Here is a 26,304-nt window from a genome sequence, read left to right as displayed (position 1 = left end):
TTAAAACAGTTTATTTTTCATAAACTTTATAGTGTCGCCATCTACCTCAAACATTATTAAATAGGAAGATACCTCGGGTGGATTTCGCCCCTTTTTGCATATTTCCCTGTAGGCAATATGTGAATGCGTCTATAACCTTTATTATTTCTGTGGCCTTCCAAAAGGTTACAATATTGACAGCGTCATCCTATTTCCTTTGAAAAGTGATTTGTTGCGAAGGTAAATCCTAAAAATGTGGAAGAAATTTGCCCAAAAGTGGCTCGAGCAAGCGAAAGTTACGCAATTTTATTAACCTAAATGGATACTTTTCTAGTAATATATGTACTATAAGCTTCTGGTAATACGAACTATGGAAAGAGCGAGAAATAAATTAAAAATGACGATAGGACGAAAAAAGGGGCTTCACCAAAGGCCTAATTCCGGAAGCACGGATCACTTTTAACGAACCGCAATCACACGTGCCCCTGCTTGAAATGAACGTGCGAGGCTGAGTCAATATTACGAACCACTTTAGATTTATCATTTGGAAAACGCAATTCACCAAAGCAAAAATTAATTTACAAAAAAAGGGCTAATTCGTCTTCTTTTCCTCTATCATTTGAAACTCGGTCCGGCCCCAAAATAGCCGCTAGTCGCCGCTAACTTCCGTCGCTTTCGGTACGTGCAAAAAGCGAACTAGAAAATCATCTGAATTTTTTAGTAGTCTCGGATGTGCAACTACGCCCAACACGGTAGCTGACTCGCTACAATCTCGCGCGCCCTATCTGCCCCCTAGTGGGTGGAAACGGAAACTCCGAGTCGCATTAATTAGGCCGTAAGAGTCTTTCCTGGAGTTCTCCTCTGTTCCAAAACGCGTAATATTTCACGCCGCCACTTTGCCATTCTTCAGACTGATTAGGACGCGAATTTAGACACCGCGCCTAAAATCATTTCAAACACGACACGCTGTTCCCAGAAAATTTATTCCCTCAATGAATTTCGTCCGTCGAAGATCCTACGGATTTTGAAACGGATAGATCATTCGCTTTTGCACCGTTACGGAAAGAAAATTTCATAAACCCGAAAAGGACCTATGGTCGTTAACGAGTCCCTTTTCGAGGGTGGATGGTCTACAATCGCGTTGGTCGATTGAACAAAATATTCGACTATAAGCTATATTAAAAATTGGCTAACAGCGTAAAGAAACATTCGTGAAAAACCAAGGGACTTCTTAAAGGCGGAATGTCATAAGCTAAAACGAGTAAAACTGCTAGAGGGAAAAGAAGGAGCCAGTGAAACGGGAGAGCCCGGGATACGGGAGCCAATCGAAAGTGTTCGGAGGCGTGACGCGGGAGTCCCCGAATGACGTCATGCTAAAGATTTTCTTTACGGGCTTCGAAGGGAAAAAACTATCTTGAACGAAAGCGAGAAAATCGGTGAAGGGAAGACTCTTTTTTGCGCTTTTATTCTTGACATTGTAGAGAAACGAGTTTAACACTAGCGCCACGTTAATAGGCCTCTTATAAAAATAAAATTCGCCCGAAATAACCCGCATTTAGCATTCCATTTCTTCTATCAGTTTAGTTAATGGAGCCTTGGTTTTAAAAGGTCAAATGCAATTTTGGTTAACTTAGATTATAGTTAAGAAAAACCAACTTCAGAATATTTAAACGTTATCATTTTTGAATTGCGCGGTAAAATATTAATATTAAAGGGGAACGGCCAAGCTTTTCCAAATATGGCCTTATTTCCGTATCAAAAGATTAACAAGACGTTCAATATACTAACACGTTCCTTTTTTTGTCTTGAAAAAACAGCTTTTGGCGAAAAAAGTTGAAACGAAAAATAACGCCAGGTGTTTGCGTTTGAATTTTCGCCGCCATCTTAGGGGCTGCCGCCAGCGCCCCTAACCCCGTATGAGCGATTTGCGAACTATCCTAACTTTTAAAATCGCGCAATTTAGGTGTAAGTCTCTTATAACTGGAAAACGCCATTTTTCGAGTCTTCAGCAGCGCGCGCTTTTACGTTGTTTTTCTGTCTCGCCGACTTCTCACCAGGTGTCGCGGCGGACGCGCGCTTTTCGATTTCCCGAAATTTCTTTATTTTATTAAAAATTAACCACTCAATATTTTTTATGTGGTTTTCACCATAAATTTTAGTTTTTAATGGGCTATAGGGCTATTTAACTGGTTAAAGCTTGACTGTTCCCCTTTTAAGACTACAGTGTCTTACCGATATACGCCTTAAGCAGGATTTTCTACGACGTTCTAACACCAAACATCGTCTCAAAAATCAAAATAGTTACTCTCCCGAAGTAGAAATGAATGCATTCATGGTAAAACGGTACTTATTAAAGGGAATATAACCTCAGCTATTTGGTGTGGAACCCCAACGTTTGCAGCTCTGGCCGCTCTAGCCTTTGGCTTTAGAAATGTTTGGCGCCACTGTACAGGGAAATTTGAATAATTGAAGAGGTGTTCCATAAAGATTCCTTTGCAGGTTATATTCCCTTTAAACAAATATTAGATCCATGCACCTAGGTGTTCTCTCATATGACCGAATTCCTATTAGACCGAATCAATATATAGACAATATCAGCATATAAGCATTCCAAGTAAGGGTATGGATTCCGGCTTATAGCACCAAGTTGGCGTGATCCCATTTATCCGAATGAATTAATGTCCGATATTTTGGTTTAGGGTATAGGGTTAGGTTAGGTTAGGTTGAATAAAATGATATTAAATTATTGCATATTAAAAGTTCTTCATAAATGTATTTGAAATCCGCCAAAATTGTAGGATTCGGTCGAATGGGAATTCGGTTATATGGGAGAACACCTAGGTGCATGGATCTAATATTTGTTTAAAAAGCACCGTTTTTCCAAGAATGCATTTATTTCAAATTCAGGAGAATGAGACGATGTTTGGCGTTTCTTCCCATCCATCTCACGGTAAATACTCACTGGTGGCGAGACAGTCTCGAACTCCGCCGAAAATCCTGCTTATGGACCCTTCCTACGACACTGTAGTTAAGTTTGTATGATTAGTTAAGCCACGGTCACACTAGAGCTTAAAACCCAGTTTAGGTCGGTTTGAAAATGCCATTTTTGACAGCCGACGATAATTCTTGGTTCACACGTTCGAAATCGCTTCACCCCGGTTCGCGTATAGTCAAGGCTTAACGTCATTTCAAATTATGACCAGAATTTGGAAAATACTAAAATGTATCCCAAAACAATTAGTTAATCATGTTAACTATACATACAGTAATATTATTTGACAATATTTAGAGTTTTATTCCCATTATTTTTGAAAATATGATCAATTTGATTCCCCGCCTTGTCGTTATGGCAGCGATTCTAAGCGAACCGACTTGGACGAGTTGCTTCCCGAACCAACACGAAGCGATTTCTCACGCTGGTTTTGAAAACTAGTTATCTAAAACCAAGCGATTTTAGGGGTAAATGTGAACCTGGCTTTAGTAGATCGTTGATTTAACCTAATCAACAGAATACAATTTCCGACTTCAAAATCGATTTTGTATTCCCATAACATTCCAAAAAAAAGATGGCGCCACATTCAAATGTCCCTACACGCCTAGAAGGATAACGCATACGATATATTTATATACGAAATGAGAGATTCTATTGCATAATATTCCCTTTGATCAATTGATGCAAATCTGTAAGGTGCAGTACTGCGTTCTCCGGAAACCAAGAGCTATAGGGTGGAATAATTACACAGTTCAATGGTAGGCACTATTTATACAATTCGAAGAATAAGGAATAAATCATCAATTTTTTTGTAGATTTAGATAAAAAACTCTTTTTTTGGCTTTCTGATTCTTAAAGGAGAAACGCCTATAAAATTGACTATTTCTTATGATAACTAGGAATATTTCTATATTGTAAAAATAAAATGGAGATTCTATAAATTAGTTATTTCTCAGCCCCGTTCGAAAAGTTTTATTAACACAACAACGCCCGATGCAAAACTGAGGATGATGTTAATTTTTTGCCTTTAAATTGCTTTTGTAAAGTAATCTAAAATATTTTCCTACAAACTAATTTATATAGTATGCTTTTATGTAATTTAAATATATTTGTAACTAATTTGCTGGGTCTGAAATTACGAATAAATTAACAGATTATCTATAAAAAATTAAAATGTTAAAATAAGGGAGCGAATCAATCGATTTATGTCCTCTTGGCTTGTGGGTAAAATTAAAATATGAAAATGTTTAGAGCTTGATAGTCGCATCGACTGATCTATTTTAATATTTATCTAAATTTTAATTGGCTGGCATACGTTTTTCCGTATCTATTTAGTGTGGCATTTGCCATGGAAATAATTTACTTTTAATTAAACTTCACGCATAGTCTAGGAGGGCAATCTTCACGCGTAGTCTAAGGGGGAAATATTCACGCATAGTCTAGGGGACAATCTTCACGCATAGTTTAGGGGGCAATCTTCACGCATAGTCTAGGGGGCGATCTTCACGCATAGTCTAGGGGCAATCTTCACGCATAGTCTAGGGGCAATCTTCACGCATAGTCTAGGGGACAATCTTCACGCTTAGTCTAGGGGGTAAATCTTCACGCATAGTCTAGGGGGCAATCTTCACGCATAGTCTAGGGGGCAATCTTCACGCATAGTCTAGGGGGCAATCTTCACGCATAGTCTAGGGGGCAATCTTCACGCATAGTCTAGGGGGCAATCTCCACGCATAGTCTAGGGGGCAATCTCCACGCATAGTCTAGGGGGCAATCTCCACGCATAGTCTAGGGGGCAATCTCCACGCATAGTCTAGGGGGCAATCTCCACGCATAGTCTAGGGGGGCAATCTTCACGCATAGACTAGGGGGCAATCTTCACGCATAGACTAGGGGGCAATCTTCACGCTTAGTCTAGGGGGTAAATCTTCACGGGCTCTCTCTCTCCGAGTAGGTAGGCGTATAAATAAATTTTCCCGCGTAAACAATAATTGGTGTTGTAGAAACTTTAAATATAGTTTAAAGTCAACAAATAGTGTACAGAGTCGCCGTATTTCTTCAACTAAATAAAGGGGAGACAATATATTGTCAATGTTTTTTAGGCAGGCGTAGCGCGGGCTTTTTTATCAACATATTTCTTAAGAAACGAAAGCGGGTTTTGGGGGAAAAACTGTTGTAAGATATACGTATACATACGCTATAAAAAATTCTTTGAAAAACTTTAGAAGTTGGAAACCCTTTTCTAAAGGTTGAAAAATCGGGGAGCGGCTGGGTGGGTTGGGAATAGGGAGCGGCTGGGTGGGTTGGGAATAGGAGGCGGCGCCTTCTGAAAGGATAACTTCACTGAAAGGTTCTGGAGCAACGCTGTGGGAGCCAGCTTCCAAAAAGGTAGGTTCGCTCCATTGGGTGCGCTTAATGGGTCGAGGCAGATTTAAATAATCGCTCGAGAGGGGGCGGCCTATGGGCCTAGCGTCAGTGGCAGGGAAGCCGAACTTCGCCGAAGAATGACGCCCCCTCGCGGAGGAAAGAGATCCCAATAAGAAAAGTCCTCTCTTCAAAAATTAGCCTTTCTCATTCTTTTATCGCGGCTGCACAATGCTTTCCTTCATTCTACTTAATGCCTCTAATGAATACAACGACTTTTTGCTTTGTCTTAAAAACCAAAATGACGACCGGATTTATCAGTGGCGCCCTCTTTTTAGCGGGAAAAGAAAAAATGCCGTTTTTTATCAGAGTTATTAAAATGTAACATTATTACGGGAAATTAGATTAATAATCGTTTCACAAATTATTTGTTTATTTTTTAACAAATATGTCATTTTTGAGTAAGCCGATATAATGGGTCCGATAAATATACAGGCTGTTTCAAAAGATTATGCAAATATTTTAAGGAGTTGTAGGAGGTGAGTTGAGAAGTATGCCTGTTTTTTTTTTCCATTTTCCTACGATGCGAACATTAAAAAAGGACTGTGTACACAAATCGAGGTAACCAGCGTAAAAAAGTAAACTTAAACAGTATTTAAAGTCCCTGTTGCTTGGTTTTGCGCTTGTTGCAGCCTACTTCCAGGGGCTAGTAGGCCACATTTTGAAGCTCTCTGGCGCTCTTTTAATTCATCGTAGGAAAATGGGAGAAAAACCGGCATACTTCTCAACTCACCCCCTACAACTCCTTAAATCTTTTGCATAACCTTTTGAAACACCCGGTATAATCCAGAATGTATATATTTATTAGAGCTGTGCGAGTACTCGAACATCATCAATTACTCGGCATTTTTTGAATAAGTAATTGCAAAATACACGTCGATTATTGAGTATCAAAAATTGCATAGTCGGGTACTCGATTACTCGAATAAGCTGTTCTAAGTTCAAAGAGGGCTTTTTGAAACTTTTCGGGGTGGCAATGAATGGCACCTACAAGACGTACAATCAACAAAGGCTTTGAATGACCTTGGGAATGGATCACGGTTTTTAATACGTATTGCGCATGTGCAGTTTTTCTCCATACAATATTATTAAGTTTGGAGTGTCACTTTGAGGTCTCTTCACGAGTTCGGATGTCGGCCGGCGTTAGGACTCAGGAGTCTTAGCTTCCTAAGCAATATACGGATAGCCAGTACATTAATAATTTAAAAAAATCTATAGTGCTTGTTATTTCACTATTAATTACTATAATTAAGCTAGTAACCAGTATACTAATCATTTATATCACACTAGTCACTATAAGATTACTTAAGTTGTGGAAACTGTGGTTCATTTAATTTAAAGGAATATTTTTCAGCATTGAAAGTTAGTCTATACTCATTTTAAATTTTATTTCTTAATTACTTGAATAAAACCAGCTCCTAATCAAGTACTCGATAACACGACTTGTTAAAAATATTACTCGTTTTTTTTCTGAATTACTCGACTCGAATAAGAGAAAGTTTCCCCTTAACCATGTACTCGATTACTCGACTTCAATATAAAAACAATTCGTACTCGATTGCCCTTTACTTAATATCCTATCCTTCGAGGCATGTAGGGACATTTGAATGTGGCTCCATCTTCTTTTGGAACTTAATAAGAAATTTAAAAGGGTTTTGGAAATCAAAAACTGGCCAGCCCTTTCAGATGAAAATGTTAGTTCAACGTTCGATATCAATAACACGCTTTATAAATGAAAAATATTCTTAATTACTATGTGTCTAATATTTATTATTTATTTATAACAAAGTGAAATACACCAATGAAGCAAAAATATGGCGGAGCAAACCTGTGACGTTTCATTGACGTAGTTTTCTATGGCGGGATACCAGGAGCCCATTATATCCTAATAGTAAAGGTAAGTAGTAAATTCTAAATCGAAATATCGTCGGCTAACTACTTGTTTTTAACGTAACTAGCGCCAGTTACCTTAATAAAATTTAAATTAGGTTATTCAACTTTATACTGCCTTTAAAAGCAAAGACTCTCGATCTTGCTAAAATCGTTACTTTATGCACTCGTGCAATAATTCTAGCTGTAATATTGATTGATAATTGAAATGTACACATGTATAAATCCCATAAATCCTTCAAATAAAAATGTAGAAAATTGTGAAACATTTAATTGTTAATATACGTAATCTGAATCTTCGTGCAACCTAAATAGAACTGCTAGCCTACTAGCCCTTCAGGTTAGATTAAAATGCGTATAGGATGTCTCGTATTCTTACAAAAAGAAACACATTTTCTTATTTCATGAAAATATATGAATCCATTGAAATACAAATCCCATTTGAATCAGGTGGAAAAGCATTATCTGGATTCGCGGGTAAATACACATTTGACAAGGACCCTTTCAAACGAATCACCTATTTATTAAATCCAAACCAAATGGCGCCAACAGTTTGAAACGTAGAAATTTTTAAATTTTGCTAAAAACCGTGAAAAATAATTATTATTTTTTGTTTCTTATTATGCTATTTTGATTGTTTATAGTATAAAAATATATTTTTTAATAAATCAGTTAGTATTTCTTCAATTCCCAGCAAATGGTTTAAATAGGCGCCATCTGACATAACTAAAATCGTTAAAATCGAACCTCGAATGTCGTTGCTCTTAATGTTTGTTTCCCCGTAAGCAGTTTGCAAAAAACTATTTATACAGCCACCTAGCAACGATTTTCGTCAGCTTTAAAACATAACGTTGATACATTCAGTCACGTGATTGAAAGCAGCGCGTTGTCCAAAGCATTTTCGATCCGTCTCCCCCTCCCCGGTCGTTCGGGCCATCATCGGAAGGCCCTTTTACAGGGGCGGTAAAATTGGCTCGTAGTCATCTTTAGAATCTAATCGCTCAACCTGGGATCTGGCGTCTAACTAAAAGGCAGCGCGTGAAGTTCGGTTACGCCCCTGCAACACCCTCTTCTCCTCGAGACAGGGCCTTTTCTTGGGCAAACAAAGTATAGAGCGGGCCAGCCTAGAGTCATCTATATAGCGAGCTTTCACCTCCCAGCCACGGGACGCGCACCGACGACTTAAAGAAGATAAAAAAGACGAAAAAGTGCGTGTGATGAACGGGGATGTAGGCAGATTACAGCCCCTATTACGAGCCCTGTAAACCACGCTTAAACTAAAAATAACGAGTGGGTGGTGGCTGAGGGACTAAGTTAACCCTAATTGATCTTTTATTTACGAAACAACGAGGTCTAATGTCGTATATCCCCTCCGTGGAAAGATATATTTGTCTTTACCTTAAGTACTATGGTTTATGAAAAGACGATTATTTCCAATTAATTGTATAGAAGAAAAATGGCACGTAAGCTATTAATTAATTTAATTTATATCTTGGATCCTTAATGCAATAATGACGTTTAATTTTGATTTAATATTAGGTAAGATTTTATTTTTTCCCAAAGTTTCGGGCATTTAATAAACTGGCCACCTCTGCCAAAGAAAAGTTGAACGAAAATAAAATTGAGACGGTAAAGGGTGAAATGGGTTTTCGCCCGAGTTCTTCGGTTTCCCCTTTCCATAAAACGGTAATAGTGAGTGTAGGGAGCTGTTGGCTCGCGTTGCATGAAATGCTTGCCATCACCCTCCTACGCATTGTAACCCGGCCATCTGAATTAATGGCAATAAAAGTCGATGGCTGATTATATTATTATTTTATAGTTAACATAATCCTTAACAATTGCAATTCCCCCCCCCACACTATGCCAAATTTAGATTCCTATTAGAATTCTTATTCAAATAGTTATTATTATTTTTTATTTTTAGGCTAATTATTGGAATTATATTAAAATAAAAATAGGATTATATAGACACATCTTCCCCATAAAAACCCTTGTAACAAAAGTCAAATACTTCAAAACATTAATTTTTCTCTAACACATTTAATATTGCTTCAATGTTTACTTAAAACATTTTTCAAAATTAAAATAGGAAAAAAAATGTGTTTTTGATTTTTTTGAAAAATCAAATTCCATAAGAATGCCATGCTTGCAGAAGCCAGGTAAATAAGTCCTAGAGTTAATAAACTATACATCGTTATTATTGTTAAGTTATTTTTTTAAGATTTCCTATAAGTTCAGGTGTTTAGTACATTTCCCATAAGCGTTTCTGTAGCTATCTAATAATAATTCCTAAATTTATAGGGATTTATAGGTACAATTTTTAAAAAATAGGAAAAAATAGGAACAATTGAAAAATATAGGATTTATAGGTACTCTAGGATGGTTCGTAAAGGGGATAAGATACTTAATTTTCATCCGAAGTTTTAAAACACCAGTGTGGTCCTTTAAGCGGAAAATCATTATTTATTTCTACAAACTGTACTATTAAATCCCGAAATATGAAATTTATAATGCATACCATATTTAAATATCAAAAATACATCCCCATTACATTTATATATGTCTTCCAATCGCGAATATCATAGTATAAACTTGTTTCGGCGTTACTCGAATAAGTAGAATTATCGAAGACGCAAAAAGGCCACTTTGCCCAATCCGAGTTGGTCCCCTCCGCGCGAAAAAAGAGTACGTTAAAAAAGTTAAAATCGCAAGATCCAAAATATCGCGCAATAGCGCTAGACAGTGCTACTCCGAACCCGACAGTGATAAGTTTCGAGAAAAGTAGCCTAGCAGACGACATAATTCTAAATTCCATCTCAGTGTCGTGTCTAAATGGTTAGGATGAACTGAAACGAATAATATGATAAAGTCGGGTTAAGTCCGCCTATTTCCGTTTCTAGAACGGGATGAAGTGAAAGGCATCGTCTTGAATCGCTAGCCGAGCCGCAACTCGACTATAGGTTTTGGAGAACGCGCGGACTATTTTTAGTCGCGTATTGATTTGCCAGTGGAATAAAATGGAACTTCGCAGCGGCGCTAGTGGGCTAGTCGAAAGGGGGTCGGGACCGGGGGTTGCACAGGGGGTCGGCGCTGCAAAATCGGCGGAGAACGAAAAAAGGGTTAAGGGAGCACGAGCTAGGGCTAAGGGAGAAAGGTTGCTGTGGGCTTAAAAAGAGGATCTCGGTTCTATTGGACCAAATACATCGCCAACTTACTTACCCTAAAGTGTGTATTCATGGAATGGAAGGCTAAAATTACCTGACAGTATTGCTATTAAGATAACGAAAACTATGTTTCGCTTATGTGAATAAAGGAAAAAATAATTTCAGAGATTCCGTAACATAATGTAGACAAAATATGGTGTGCTTATTTATATTTTAGTGTTTAAAGGGAGTAATCAGTGTTTTGAACATTTCGGCCGAGTAAACAGTGTTCAATTCCCATTGCACACACAATATGAGTTTCCTCAAATTTATACAATAAGCGCACATAAGGAGCAAAAGCTGCCCATTCTTAACAGTGCTCTTGGCGGTAAAAGCATCAAATTGTTTATCCACCATAAAAACTTCATACTATTCAAGATTTAACAAAAAAATGGTGTTTTGAAACGCTAAATCTATCGTTAGCCTTAATAAGAAAATTATATATTAAAAAGCTAAATCTAACAAGCTGTTATTGGGCTACAAACAAGCTATTAGTAACTCTATAAGAACCAGGAACAAGTTAGGCCTTTTACTCACTGAAGCTTTAAAACACAGAAACAAGTTAGGCCTTTTACTTACTGAACCTCTAAAACACAGTAACAAGTTAGGCCTTTTACTTACTGAACCTCTAAAACACAGTAACAAGTTAGGCCTTTTACTCACTGAAGCTCTAAAACACAGGAACAAGTTAGGCCTTTTACTCACTGAAGCTCTAAAACCCAGGAACAAGTTAGGCCTTTTACTCACTGAAGTTCTAAGACCCGGGAACAAGTTAGGCCTATAAATCAGTGCAGCTCTACAACCAAGGAGCAAGAACGCTAAAGCCAAGGAGTAAGTATTACTACAGCTCGCTTAGGACAAGGAAAAAGTTATTTTTCATTGAAACCCTAAAACCAAGGTCATTTATCACTAAAAAGTTAAACCGAAGAGCAAGATAATTGTCGCGGAAGAGCTAAGACCAAAGAGCAAGCCTTTTTTTGCTAAGGTACTAACACTCATATATCACTAAGTGCTAGGCCAGTTTCATTGTTGTTTGTTAGTAGGCAGTATATTTTATTTGCACCTAGGCACAGCGATAAAATACAAATTTTTGTTTTGGTATTTACTAAATCGCTAGCCAGAAAGTAAATGTTTGGTTTTGGTATATTTAGACAGTAAATTTCAAAATAACAATATTTACAAAATCATTGCGATACCTTTATATCACTTTATACAATGGTAGGGAGCAGGGGCGTAGGAACGTTCTAGAAGTTGGAGGGGGCAAAGATAAACGAAAAGGGGTCTGGAGAATGGTTTTTAATTCTTAATGGAGTGTAGCTTCTCCGAATGCATGTGTACTTGTTACTACTATGTAAATTGGTGGGAAAAGACTGAAATTTAAACACAGTTGAGGTTCTATAAACTGTATATGCTTTTCAAATGATAATTTGAGCCTTTTGAAAATTTCAACTGACCAAAGGTTGGAGGGGGCAATAACATTAGTTGCCTCTCCCAGCAAAATTCTAGGGAGGGGCATTGCCCCCCCCCCCTGCCCATCCCGGTTCCTACGCCCCTGGTAGGGAGCTGGTGGCTCGCGTGGCTTGCCACCACCCTCCTACGCATTGTAACCCGGCCACCTGAATTAAAGGCTTTAAAAGTCGCTCGATGACTTAGGCCTAAGGTGGGGCCTGGGCTATTAGCCTAGCTGATTATTATTATTATTATTATTTAATAGTCAATCAAAAAGATTACTTAGTTTCGAAAAAACTCTGAGTTCTCACAATTGTTCAGTGATTTCCATTTTTGTAAATTTTTCGGTATTTCCCAGAAATTTTCATAACTGAATTCCCGTAATTACCTATGATTACTTAAGTGACTAGTGAATTCCTCTGGTTTCCCATTCATATGAATATATTTAAAATTTTCTGAAACCTTAAGGAGAAAAACACACTTGAAAAAGCCTGTAATAGGATGTCTGTTTAACCATGGCAAACTCAAAATCACCTCCTACACCGGGTTCCTAGGTAATGAAGAATGAAGAGCGCTTATATCATAAGCCCACGCGCACGCCAAGACAATATCAGATAAAACATAATTAATATTTTATTAATAAAACTAAAGAACGAACCGTTCGGGCGAATGACATAAATAAACAGCTTTCCGGGCCCAAAATATTGGTTTGTATAGATCGCGCGGAGACAAATGCAAATCGATAAAAGCAATGATAATCTTCCTTCGCGAAGAGAGCGCTGCGGGGAAGTCAAGAACTTGGCGTAATTCAATCTAGAAACAAGAGGCCGCGGCAATGGGATGATGGTGACCAGTCTCCCCTCTTTGCAGCCGACAAATAAAAGAGAGCCGACAAACACGCTAGTTTTCGAGGGAGCTTTTGTGTACCTATCTGTAAACGGTCACCCCTTGTCGAGGGAAGCGGCTCCCTTCGATTAAGGGGAAACCGACCCTATTCTCTCTCTCTCTCCGTCCCAAAATCCGGGGAAAAGGATAAAGGGAATCGGATCGGTAACGACATTCCGAGTGGCAACAACGGCTGTGTTATGATAGTCTTCGCGACAATTCCAGATTGAACTGCCAAACCGATTTTTTCATCTTCTCACGTCGTGCCGACTTTTTAAAGCAAGTGTCGGCTCCTATTTTAAGGTTAGTATCATTGGCGAGCGAAAGATGTCACTAACGTAGAGTTTAGTGGAAATTGAAACAAGTTGAGCAAGCAAATTATTCCCTCAAAAGTAGGTGCCTCGACGTACCTCTTCCTTTAATTGGCTTTGCGTAATCACGTGCGAAGTTAACTTAGCTGGGATTGGCTTTTCCACAACCACGTGTTTCAATCACGTAATCTTCGACTTTCAAATAAATGACAATAAGTTTTTGAAAGTCGATAATAGATGGAAGCACCTTCCCGGCGATCTAAGCAATCATAGCCATCTTCGTTACATAGACCCAATCAAAAATACAGAGGGCAACGATAGAGCCGACACTTGCTTTAAAGTGTTTGTATACCTTTCCTGGTAATGGACAGCGCTTTTTTTGACCCAACGATACCCGCGAGCCATTGAAATGGTTATAAAATAACAGACTAACTAACCTTTTTTCATTTCATACTTAGGGAACGGTTTAACGTATTGGTTAAATTATCTTTTCTTTGAGACTGGTAAAGTTTTGTTTTAGGTGGAGTGGCGCGGTGGTTAGCACTTTCGCCTCGCAGCAAGAGGAGTTCGATTCCAGCTTGTGGCACTGGGTGAAAACTCGGAACAACAACAACTCCGAGTAGAGTTTGCAAGTTATTTTCTCACAGGTTAAAGGTGTTTCCCCCCGAGTTCTTCGGTTTCCCCTTTCCATAAAAACTTGTAGAAGTTTATGGTCATAGTTATGGTAGGGAGCTGTTAGCTCGCGTGGCATGAAGGGCTTGCCATGCACCAACCTCCTACGAATTGTAACCTGGCCACCTGCATTAAAGGCATTAAAAGTCGCTCGATCACTTGGGCCTAAGGTGGTGCCTTGGGTATTAGCATAGCTGATTATTTTTATAATTAAGCACTGATTTTTGAAGAGACAATTCTCACAAGGATCGTTCTCTAATTTGAAATTATATTTCATGATTTTGAGATTTTTTCAGTTTGGACGTTACCAGTATTATTTGTTCAATGTCTTATGGTGACCTTGTAAATAAATATTTTTGAACAGTGGCACCACAAGGTAGGATTTTTAAATAAGCATATTGTTACTATAAACCATTAGTTCTTACCTCTTTTAATAACTTCAGAATTTTTATATCAGCAATTTAAATTGTGTACTAAAGCAAATATTCAGGCTAAACTAACTCGCGAACAGTCAAACAATAGATATCTAACACCAGAAGTCTATAATGTATTTCTTAGGAAAAAAGTATTAATCTATTTATCCTGCTAATGTTATTCACTTTAAACATGCTTGCGAAGAAAAAATAGTGTGGAGCGAAGACTGTCATATATTGATTTTCTAATACTCTTTCATTTGTTAAAATATGGTTTGTTAATTGTAATTTTAACATTTTGCGAATTTAGGGTTGCCACAAAATTTTTAGATTCAAATTCCCTGACTATTCCCTGTTTTCCCTGACCACTTTAGGAGATTTTCCCTGACTTTTTAAAGCCAAACTGTTTATTTTATATTTTACTTTTATCAGAAGTTAATAAATTTAAATGGACTTATATTTCAGTAAATGTAATGTTGAAAAAATTAGCCAAACATTCAAGAAAATAAATGATAATCATAGAATTTATTATAGATCTAGAGTAAAATTGCCTTCAAAAAGTGTCAAGATAAAATTTAATTCCCGGACTTTTTCCTGATTTTTACAAATTCTTAAAATTCCCTGACCTTTTAGGCCCATTTTTATATTCCCTGACTTTTCCCTGACGTGTGGCAACCCTGTATTTGTCGGGAAATTAGCGCCTAAAGAAATCAGCAGGTTCACGTTTCATTTTAATGGCCTAGATGGATAAGTCTTCGTTAAAAATATATGGTAAGCTACCGCGAGCCATCAGAAACCGTCCTGAAATTGTAATAAAAGTTCAAGGTCTTTACAAAGCTGGAACGTTGATAAAAAGAATCCGGGCGCACCTGGAAGTTGACTGGCTGCGCAGCACACTTGTCACACAGACGGCCAACTTCCAGCGAAAAGACAGAATTAAGCGAAGAGCTACGTAGTCGGCCATTAATGGAAAGTCCCTAATTAGGGGCAGCAAAGTTGGGTGTGGCGTGTTTTTGAGAGAGAAAGAAAAATTGAAGCTGATCAAATGGACGAAGGCGATCTTCTCCTTTGTCCCGCTGGATTCGAAATTATGTCTCCGCGAAATATGCCAGACTTAATTTGCTTAAGACCCTATTGTTGAAAACAGGTCTCTTCGAGTCACCATATGTTCCCGGATTCATTCGCGAAGAGGGGCAGTCCATAAATCATGGAACGCTTCTGTAGTAGGTTGGGTTGAAGTTTGCCTCTGACACAGTGACAAGCCAAAAATAAATATTTTATTGGGTTTAATATAAACTTCGCTTTGTAGGTTATTCTACGAACTATGTTTTTTTTCGTAAATTACCAAATTGGGTGTTGGTAAGCGTAAATTACCAAATTGGGTGTTGGTAAGCGTAAATTACCAAATTGGGTGTTGGTAAGCGTAAATTACCAAATTGGGTGTTGGTAAGCGTAAATTACCAAATTGGGTGTTGGTAAGCGTAAATTACCAAATTGGGTGTTGGTAAGCGTAAATTACCAAATTGGGTTTTGGTAAGCGTAAATTACCAAATTGGGTGTTGGTAAGCGTAAATTACCAAATTGGGTGTTGGTAAGCGTAAATTACCAAATTGGGTGTTGGTAAGCGTAAATTACCAAATTGGGTGTTGGTAAGCGTAAATTACCAAATTGGGTTTTGGTAAGCGTAAATTACCAAATTGGGTGTTGGTAAGCGTAAATTACCAAATTGGGTTTTGGTAAGCGTAAATTAGCAAATTGGGTTTTGGTAAGCGTAAATTACCAAATTGTATGTTGGTAAGCGTAAGTTACCAAATTAGGTGTTGGTAAGCGTAAATTACCAAATTGGGTGTTGGAAAGCGTAAATTACCAAATTGGGTGTTGGTAAACGTAAATTACCAAATTGGGTTTTGGTAAGCGTAAATTACCAAATTGGGTTTTGGTAAGCGTAAATTACCAAATTGTGTGTTGGTAAGCGTAAATTACCAAATTTGGTGTTGACTAATTTGTGTAAAAATTGATCATGATTTTGGCCTAAGGTGGTGGCTGATTATTATTTTTATTATTATTATTAATATTCAAATAAAGCTTTTTAGTTCTTTTAAGCATAAGCCGATTTCGATCTATTTTAAGGCGCAGAAATTATACAGTTTTAAGTGTGGTTTTACTTCATCCTCGTCCGCGGAGGGATATCAGAATTAAGGCATCATCGAACATTTTTCTTGGTAATGAATGTTTCTGACTAGAGTTCGCAAAACACGCTCCATTAAAAGTGGCTGATATTTCGCGCGTTAACCGGCGTGGAATTTTCGTAATGATTCTTTAAAAAATACTACAATACTACCACAAAATACGTAAATTTACATTTATAAAGGTATTTAATACCGTTTAGTTTTGTTTAATTAAAATAATATACATATTTGGAGCTAAGCCTTGGTCACAAAAACAACCGTTCTATAAAACGTTAAATAGTTTGTGTGACCAACACGTTGTGAAAATGTTTTCTCCATTCACACGGAGCAACTTGGTTCGCGTTTCGCGTTGACCCACAATGTTTTGGAAATTTGTTGGCGAATTTAGTTTGAGCTTTTATATCCCAGCGGCCAGAAACTCCAATTGACGGCTTTTAAAATTCATTTTGCGCGTGAAAATATACCTCTACATGTTATGGTCAAAAAAGCACGCAAAGAAGGCTGTGTGCCTAAGACATGTACCTGTAGTGTCGCGCGCTAAAACGTCATTTCAAAATCCGTCAATTGAGAACTTGTTAGTTTATAGCCAAGTACGCTTTTTGCAGCGCGTGCAAACGAAAACTCCGAACGCGTTCGAACCAGTTATCGAGCTTCAACTTTCAGCCATAGCTTCTCCTTCCCAATCAAGGGTACGCGCATACAGGGATTAGCCCGGAAATTTCGCAGTTCAAAAAAGGGGGAGGAGTCTTTCCCATTGACGTCACTGACCCGGCAGGCCAACTCGCACCCCCTCCCCCCTCCAACATCAGAGGCAGTCTCGAAATTCGATTCTGGATCTGCTCGTTTTCTTCAAGTAACCCGCACCGGGTTCATCTATTTCTACACCATAATATCCCGCCATCCAACGGAAAATTAAAACTTTTAATATCTAGAAATTATCGTAGAGTACATGACCCCTAGCGTCAATTTTCTCTTGATGAGTGCAGGCGGGGTTGAAGCTGACTGGGCGGGCTGAATTTGAATGCTTATTTATATAGGCGATGAAGTTTTAAAAATGACTATATCCCTATACTAATTTGGAGCTGAGGCACTCTTATCCGAGAACGAATGCGTTGCGCACGTTTGTTTCATGCTATTCACCTTGAACCACGCGTTTAGTAATAATAGCTTTCTATTTATAGATTTAGACGCGGGTTTCCATTTTTCTTCGCCCGAGATCTCCGCAACCCCCACAACCACTAATTTTGCCTCTTTTAATGCCTCTTGCTTTTTGCACAGCTCGATTTAATTTGGTGTTTTACTTTATGGTCAAAACATTATTAATGAGCATTTTCGACTTTCATCGGACACTCGGACTCGCTACGTCGCCAATTTTAACCCCTCCCCTTTACTCCCGCCCACCGCGGAAAGTCTGATCTGAGCTTTTTTCCGTCCTAACAGATCTGAGTATTCATTGCACGATTAAGAACATTTAATCCCCCAAAAATCGGTATTTTTAGAGGTGCAAACATTTTGATCACGAATGGTACTCCTTTAGTTTAAAAGTTTAAGCAATTTGATGTATTTTTTAAATTGGCTTAAATAGGTTAATTATTAGCTGTGGCACGGCCATACCCAGCCCTCCCACATGTTGTATGTACAATAGCATTTTTTCGTCATTATTATCACTATTACGATCATGATAATGATTATGATGATTATGAATATTAAACTGTGTGCTTTTATTAAATAAACAACTCAGTTACTAAATAAAAATATGGAAAAGCATTTTTTGTGTATGAAAATTGTAAAATATTTCCAGAATTTCGATGTTTTTATGAATACTACCGTTTTGTTTGAGGAATACTACCGTTTCGTTTGATGAATACTACCGATTCGATTGTGACATACTACTAGTTTTTTGTGGAATTCCACTAGGTTTTTGAGGAATACTGAAAGTTTATTTTTGAAGAATACTACTCGGTTTTTGAGGATTCGTACTGCCTTTATTGAAAAATCCTACTAGTTTTTCTTGAGGGATACTGCTAGGTTTTTTGAGAAATACTACAGCTTTGGAAGAAAACAAACGGTTGTTTTGATGAATACTACCGATTCAATTGTGGTATACTACTAGTTTTTTGAGGAATTCCACTAGGTTTTTGAGGAATACTACCGGTTCGATTGTGAATTCGATTGTGGAATCCTACTATTTTTTTGAGGAATACTACTAGGCTTTTGAGGAATACTACTTAATTGGTTTTTGAGGAATACTACTTAGTTTTTGAGGAATACTGAAAGTGTTTTAAAGGAATCGTACTAGTGTTTTGATAAATACCACAAGGTGTTTGAGGAATACTGCAAGTTTATTTTTGAGGAATACTACTCGGTTTTTGAGGATTCGTACTGGCTTTTTTGAAAAATACTACTAGTTTTTCTTGAGGAATACTACCAGATTTTTATAAGAATACTAAACCTTTTGAAGAATACTACCACTTAATGGGAAAATAGATTACAGGGTAGACTTTGGTCAGAATAATTTAATTTACGCACGAAACCGTTCAGGGGTTCCGTGTGTAACTATATTTGTATTGACGTTGTCCAGATATGTTCAAGCGTAATCTAATGACTATAGCATTGACCTATTTGCGACCTTCATATACATAGCCTCTTAAACGATAAAATATTTTCTTGGTATTGCTTTTCTAATCCTACATATGGATTATTATTTGTACATGGTTGTTACGATGGCAATAACAACAATAAGCATTCCGTACAAGCACACACGAATATCGCGAACATAAAACTTAAATACACTACCCGAGCATCAAATCGATTTAACTAATTTACTAATTGATGTAGGGAAGTTGGGGTCGAATGTACCAAGACTTGGGATAGTAGACTAAACTAACCGCACTAAGAGGGGGGCGTCAGAAGGGGGGGTAGGAGAGAGATGATGACGACATTGAGGAGAAGAGACACGGCAATGTATTGAGAGGGGGTGTTGATTGGAAAAGTGAGAGAGACTTGGTAGATGGTAGAATTACCTGCAACTGTGCCTGATATCAGCGGGTCCGGCAACTACGTCAGCTTCACCACTGCCAGAGGCCATTAGAGGACGTTGCATTGTCTCTGGAGCCTCGGTTGGGCTGAGCCCACGGCGACGGGCGGCAACCGCTGCTGCTTCGGCCGCTAAGTCACCAAGACGTCCGTCGCATCTGGCCTGGGCACGGGCATTCTGACGACCTTCGTCGCCGACCGTGGCGGCCCGGACGCAACACACAAATCCCGACCACACAGTGCTACCTCGCTAGCTCGCCCGGAAACCGCTTCGTCGTGGCTCTAACCTGTACAGCGACGACTTTCCTGACACACTAGCGCTAGTAGACGAAGTACTCGGAAGAGGGCTGATAATTCTCGGGAGAACGGACTTCTCTCTGGCCGGCCGACGAGAGACCCCGAGATGGACGCTACGACGGCGATTTTCGGATTTGAAGCGATCCTCGCAGCCGAAAGCGCGAATCCGCGAGGACGGTTGACCTACTTCGAGGACCCCTCAATCTACGGCGCAAAAACCCTCTCTCTTCTTGCCGACACGAAAATTCTATTCCAACGTCTATCTCGTTCGAATATAAACTACCAATAACCGACAGATATATTTTTAATTCTTTTTTTTTTCAAACTAAAAACGAAACTTCCAACAACGACTGATACGCGCTCGAAGAATGTAACAAAAAAAATCAAACGGAATAAAAACTTAAACGTCAATTTATACGTTAATCGTAACTTTAAAATTCATACTTCGTCTTCGATGACGGTCACTGTTTGTTTTTGGCCCGTTTGTTTAATATTCCTTATACGAAAATGAAAAAAAAAGAGATAGAATTCGATTACAAAAAACGTGAAATTACGCGGAATCGTACCGGAATATCAACGATTATCGGGTGCGGGGAAAAGGTCGAAAAATGACGGAAAATTGCTAGAAACAAAACGAGAAGAACGAGAAAACGTCCTCACCAACGCGGGAAGCTAAGCCTAATCTGACCAACAGAGACACCGTCGAAGGAGAAGAGAGAAAAATATTTATATTTTCCCCACACTTAATTCGATACTTTAGATCATTAGAAAAATCACGAATTTAGGCGACTATAATTGAAATTAATCAACGAATAATGGGCATTAGCTGGTTCGAAAGGGGTACGCGCGTACATTAGAGCCAAGGGCCGAGGTTTTTGAAATATAATTCCAGCTCCTGGGTTCGGAAAAATCCATGGAAGATGCTGAGGAGATGGCGAGCCTGCCGCATCACCCTGCTCGGAAGCTTCCCATCAATACACCCATTCTGCGCAAGCCGAGATGCGGGAGGGGGGGGGGGGGGAGACAGGCCGAAGGGGGACCTACATTCCGACCCAGGGTTTTAGGTAATCTAACCATAATTTGGGTTTCCAATAATCCTAATAAACAGTTTTTCTCTCTCTCACTCACACCCCCGGGAGTTTTTTTTTAAATCGCTAAACTCAAAACATTCTTAAATATTTAAAATAAAAATGAATGTCCAAATATTACGCCACTCTTTTATATATGTAAATAATGAAGTTAAAGGTGACGGGTTTATTTTTGGGTAAGTGATGGGATATTATAGGAAAATGATCTTACTTTTCGTAATATTACAATTATCTTTCCGTCATGTTATTTTTAGGCGATAAAACCTCCAACACGCACAATTCGCGGTAGCAACGGATTTATCCCCGTTTAGAAAAATGACGGTTGAGATTCGTATTTCGGTAAAGGTTCGACGAAAATTTTACATCAAATGATATATCGATGCACAGAGCGGAAAGCAATCGACGATTTCCGAACAACGACGTTCGAATACAGCCAACGAGGAATTATTCGCGTTGAAACCTACTACAGTTTTATCCGCGAGGATTGAAAATATTTATCAACTAAATCGTCGCTCTATTATTTATTAATTTTAAAGAAAACCCGACTTATTGTTGAAAATAATACTACTATAAAAGTAAGAGCGTATTTCTTTTACCTTTAATCTCGCGTCACTATTACTTTTTGACACATCAACCTAATAAAATAAAAAAAACAGAATCCGTTTCCGTGGAAATTCTGCAGTCGGTGGAATCGCGCGAGGCACTCTGTATTTAGGAAAAGCCTAACATCGGGCGCAGAAATGGAGTCTCGATGCAACCGTGGGGTGGGGGGCTAGCCAGTGGGGGGGAATTTAGCCCCTGGCTGCCTTCCGCACAAGTGCCATGTGATCATCGACTGCGCTATATAAGCAGTCAGCACTGCGCGTGCTCGCCGAAACATCTAGCTTTTCAGGGCTCAACCCTCCTCGATTGAAACAGTGGCGCTGGCCCCTTCGCTCTACCTATTTGCAGTTATTCGCTAATCCCTTCTCGTTTAATATTGATAATATTTTCACATTTACAATGATAAGACTCTAGGTTTATCATTCATCTTTATACCGTAAAACTAAAAAGCCAAGTTGCCAATTGTTATTGGATGGAACATTTCTTAAAGACGCTAAGTAGGCCGATTATAGGTCACATCGTACCCTGCATCCCGTGAAATGACGATATTTTTTGGCGTATTCATTGTAATTTAAACGTAGGTAGGGGTTATTCCGGGTTGAATATATGATGTCGCGTATTTTTATTCGCAAAATCAGTTCTTCCATTTCCGGATAACTTGAAAGGCAGCAGCGCGACACGGTACCATTGCCTGGAAATTATCGATTCGTTGGAACGACGATGAATTACGTTTTGGGAAACTCCTATCGGAGAAACTTCCCGCCAAACCAAACGATATTGATATCATTTAAAAAAGTTAAAAACTTAAAATATAATTTATAATTAGTATAACTGGTTCATTGACAATTATCGACCCCTTATTTTAAATTCTTTATTTATACGTATAAAATTTACTAGTCAATTAAATTAAAAGAATTAATTATATTTAATATAAAAATTATTATCAAATAATACAATATTATATTTTTATTATTAGTATATTGTTTTTAATTATAAAAATTCCGGTTTTAAATTAATGGATAAAAGGTGCTGTTACAAAGCGTAAGATGGCCCTAAAGTAAAACCAAATCAATATTAAAAGGTTCGGTTGCATGAAATAAAATAATAAAGTGTAAAAATTAAACTTTTTATAAAAATAAAAAAATAATTTTTAAACACTCAAAATGTTTTCAACATTCAATTCAGTGTTGACTTAAAGGAAAGTTCCAGCTACTATTTTTATTTTTATTTAAAAGATCCAAGATGCTTTTAAAATAAAAAAACAAGAATTTAAAAACCATAATTAATTATGGAATTAAAATAATTAGCATTTTAGTACAATTTATGGGCGCAGCCATATACCTGAAATATGCTTCACGGCAGAGCCCGAAGGCACAAACATCTGATTGGCTCTGACCATCGACGGAAAAAAAATACTATGTAGTAGTCTCTCTCACCACGGCCCCCTGCACGTGCTCACTCCGCGTGCAGGGGGCCGTGCTCTCACATAATAACCAATAGACAGCCTTGCATGAAAGTATTTTAGTGGTTTTTAACTTCTTCAATTATTGTAGAACCTTAAGTCGTCTATTTATGGCAAGAAATTTAAGTTCGTATGATTTGGACCCTGTTTTTAATGAGGGGGAAACTAAAAAGAATACAAAATGAAGCGGAAATTCAAGGAAGACCAAATGTAATCGAGTTAGAAAATATTTTAAATATCGACGAAGTGAGGAACAGCTGTGAATGTGGTCACTGGCATTTTGATTACTTTGCCACCTAGGCCTAACTCGAAGACACCGAAGTTTGAAATAAAAAATGTATCACGTGATCTAAACACAGTCTACTATTGGTTAGTTTTAGAACCAATGCGGTCGCTGTGCCTCCGTGTTATGCGGAGAAGCATGAAATACAAAAACATGGCTGCTAGCACTTTCAATGATTAAAAATTAAATTAGGTAAATTTGAAATTATTATTTTTTTATTTATTAGTATTTTTGGTATTTTTAAAACACGTAAAATGTTTTAAGCATAAAATAAAAACAACCTGAACCTCTCCTTTAAGAAATGCCAGAATAAACACTGCATCATGGTGTTAGTAAGCAGAATATTTAATTTCAGCCTATGGCAAAAAAAACCCATAATCTGAAAACTGAATCTATAAGCTAGACCCCTGTCGCTGGACGCAAGCCTGAGTTTCATCACTGTCAAGATTAATTGCTGGAATGGGGCCATTTTGGAATTTTGAAAAATGTCGCTTTCATTTCCATTGTGAACTGTTAAAAGAGTTGTATAAGTTTCTAGGCCTGCAAAAAAACCTTGTACGGCAATCATCATTACCAAATATGGATGGAACGCAGTTTCTGAAATCCAGTTCAGTTTGAAGTTTTTCTTTTTGGAATTAAATAGAATGATATTTTCTTGAAACTTTTAAATTTCATTTTCAACATCTTTAAGCTTGCATTTTAACTGCTCAATTTCATTTAAAGATTCATCAACTTTGATTTTCCTTGCTTTTAATTCAAACATCTCAACAACACTTAAGAGGGTTTGGGTTCCTTTTGGTTTACCCCCATTTCGCCCAAAATAGTTCTCCCAATTCCAATTTATCCCAATCCCATTTCTCCCAATTCCCATTTCTCCCAATCCCATTTCCCCCAATCCTATTCGTCCCAATCCCATTTGTCCCAAAATAGTTATCCCAGATCCCATTTGTCCCAAAATAGTTATCCCAGATCCCATTTGTCCCAAAATTACACTTGGTATAAACATGAATCTAAGTTTTATTTTAATATGCAAGTACATCAAATTTTGCCCATATGAATATGGTAAACCTAACCTAACCTAATCTAACCTAACCTAACCTAACCTAACCTAACGCCAAGTCAATTCACATATGGGCCCCTTACTATTTTATTAGACAATGTCGTCAAAAAATATAATGCCGTCCAAATGTTACGCTGTAGTTTTTTCGACATATCGACTCGTACCGATGAGATCTAAAACCGCGCAATTACCATATATTTGGAAAATAATGATTGGGAGAAAGGGGAATCAATTTTTTTGGGAAACTTGATCGTTGGGAAAAATGGGAATACATATTTTTGGGTTAAATGAACTCCGGTTCGGAGAAATGGACACCATGTTTTTGGGAGAACTGATAACTTTGGGAGAAGGTAAAATTGGGTTAATGGGAACATAACTTCCTTTTTCATTAACTTCAATAAAATCTGTTTGAGTTTCAGTAGAAGCTTTCGAAAAGCTATCTCATTAACTGATCAGTAGATGGCGTTAATCGTCCACAGTGGTTTTAGCGGTGCTACTTATAAATAATCGCACCCAGGCAACAACGAACTTACGGACTTTGCACTCAAGCTCGCACAGGAAAATCAACGTGTTAATTTACATAGAAAAATCAAAAGTTTTCTGTCCAATCGCTAGTCTTTGGTTATGTATTATTTTAAAACATTGTTGCCATATCCTTTTTAGCGGAGAAACCGTTGTTAAGGAAAATGAAAATGGTCGAGATAGTGAGGTCACCGTGATACTTTAAATTTGAATTTTAGGTAAAAAAATGTATTTATTTAAATAGTAAATATTTTACAAGCTCTTTTACGTTCGTAGTTTATTTTGGTGTCAATCAATATATCAAACTTTACTCTCAGCAAACATTTCTAAAGAGCGATCCCTATCTTTGGGGGATTATATTTTCGGAGGACGTAGAAAAATCCCTGCCTTTGGTAGTGTACCCAGGTAACAGTGATTTCGAGTATAGCCGGGTTTTCACTTGGCGGTTTTTGGGCGAAAAAGCCCGGCGTCGACGGAAAATGGGCGAAAATTTCCGTCGACGCCGGGCGGAAATTCCGTCGATTTTCGGTTTTGTGTGGCGATTTTCATTTCTATTTTTTTCGCTCAGTTGGGCGATTTCGCTCTTTTTCAACCTATCAAAAACCATTTTCGAAAGGTGACTGTGACGTCAGGGGGGATGGTTAATTTCCCGCTTCTTGCATCCGGAACTCGGCCACGTGCTTTTCTGTGAATTTTGGAACGTGTTTTTTTTTATACCCTTGTTGCCTTCTTTTCCAGTATGTTTCTTTCACACAAACCGATCTTTCATAACTCATATTTCTTCGAACACGATAGATCATGTAAAATAACATTAAATTGAAAATGCTTACATGAGCTTTAATCAATAGTTCACTATTATGATCAGATAAATCATCCATTTTTAGGCCTAGGCTTAAATCTCCACTATCAGACGAAAACCGACGAACTCGCTGCCAGAAAGAAATCGCTTTATTATCGCCCTAAAAAAACTGTTTCTTTCCATGGACGTGCCTCGGTCTTATCGCCTTTATGCTTGATGCTTGATAGCGCTAGGGATTCTAAAAAATTCTATATTTTCCCCTTATCTTTCGATATAAACACAATTTCCCATTCCTTAAAGGGGAACGGTCAAGCTTTAACCAGTTGGATAGCCCTATAGCCCATTAAAAACTAAAATTTATGGCGAAAACCGCATCAAAAAATATTGAGTGGTTAATTTTTAATAAAATAAAGAAATTTCGGGAAATCGAAAAGCGCGCGTCCGCCGCGACACCTGGTGAGAAACCGGTGAAACACTCGCGGCTCGATTAAAGTTGATAAAAAAAAAAGCTCGCGCTGCTGTAGATGCGAAAGATTTTAGTTTTTATTTTTTAATTTGCACGCGCGGCGCTTTCCAGTTATAAGAGACCTAAGCCTAAATTGAGCCTAGTTCCCAAATCGCTCATACGGGGTTAGGGGCTCTGGCGGCAGCCCCTAAGATGGCGGCGAAAATTAAAACCAAAACACTTGGCGTTAATTTTCGTTTCAACGTTTTGGGTCAAAAGCTATTTTTTCAAGACAAAAATGG

At 38.0% G+C, this 26,304-nt stretch overlaps 1 protein-coding gene across 11 annotated transcripts in view; it reads right to left on the bottom strand.

Moving 5' to 3' along the window:
* Window positions 1–19,878, bottom strand: part of Glut1 (Glucose transporter 1) — a 115,497-nt gene extending 95,619 nt beyond the window's left edge. For all 11 annotated transcript variants that reach the window (XR_016481046.1, XR_016481047.1, XR_016481050.1 and 8 more), the window contains exon 1: window positions 19,431–19,878. Coding sequence is in view for 6 of the 11 variants with exons in the window: in XM_090175866.1 (XP_090031992.1) it covers window positions 19,431–19,510 (80 nt within the window). In the remaining 5 variants the exon portion in view is untranslated. The remainder of the gene's footprint in view (window positions 1–19,430) is intronic.
* Window positions 19,879–26,304: the final 6,426 nt, after the last annotated feature.

Source organism: Leiobunum rupestre, chromosome 5, assembly GCF_980474605.1.
Source record: "Leiobunum rupestre chromosome 5, qqLeiRupe1.1.hap1, whole genome shotgun sequence".
NCBI lineage: Eukaryota > Metazoa > Arthropoda > Arachnida > Opiliones > Sclerosomatidae > Leiobunum > Leiobunum rupestre.
The sequence above is the reverse complement of the archived record's forward strand: the minus strand, read 5'-3'. Positions and strand labels throughout refer to the sequence as shown.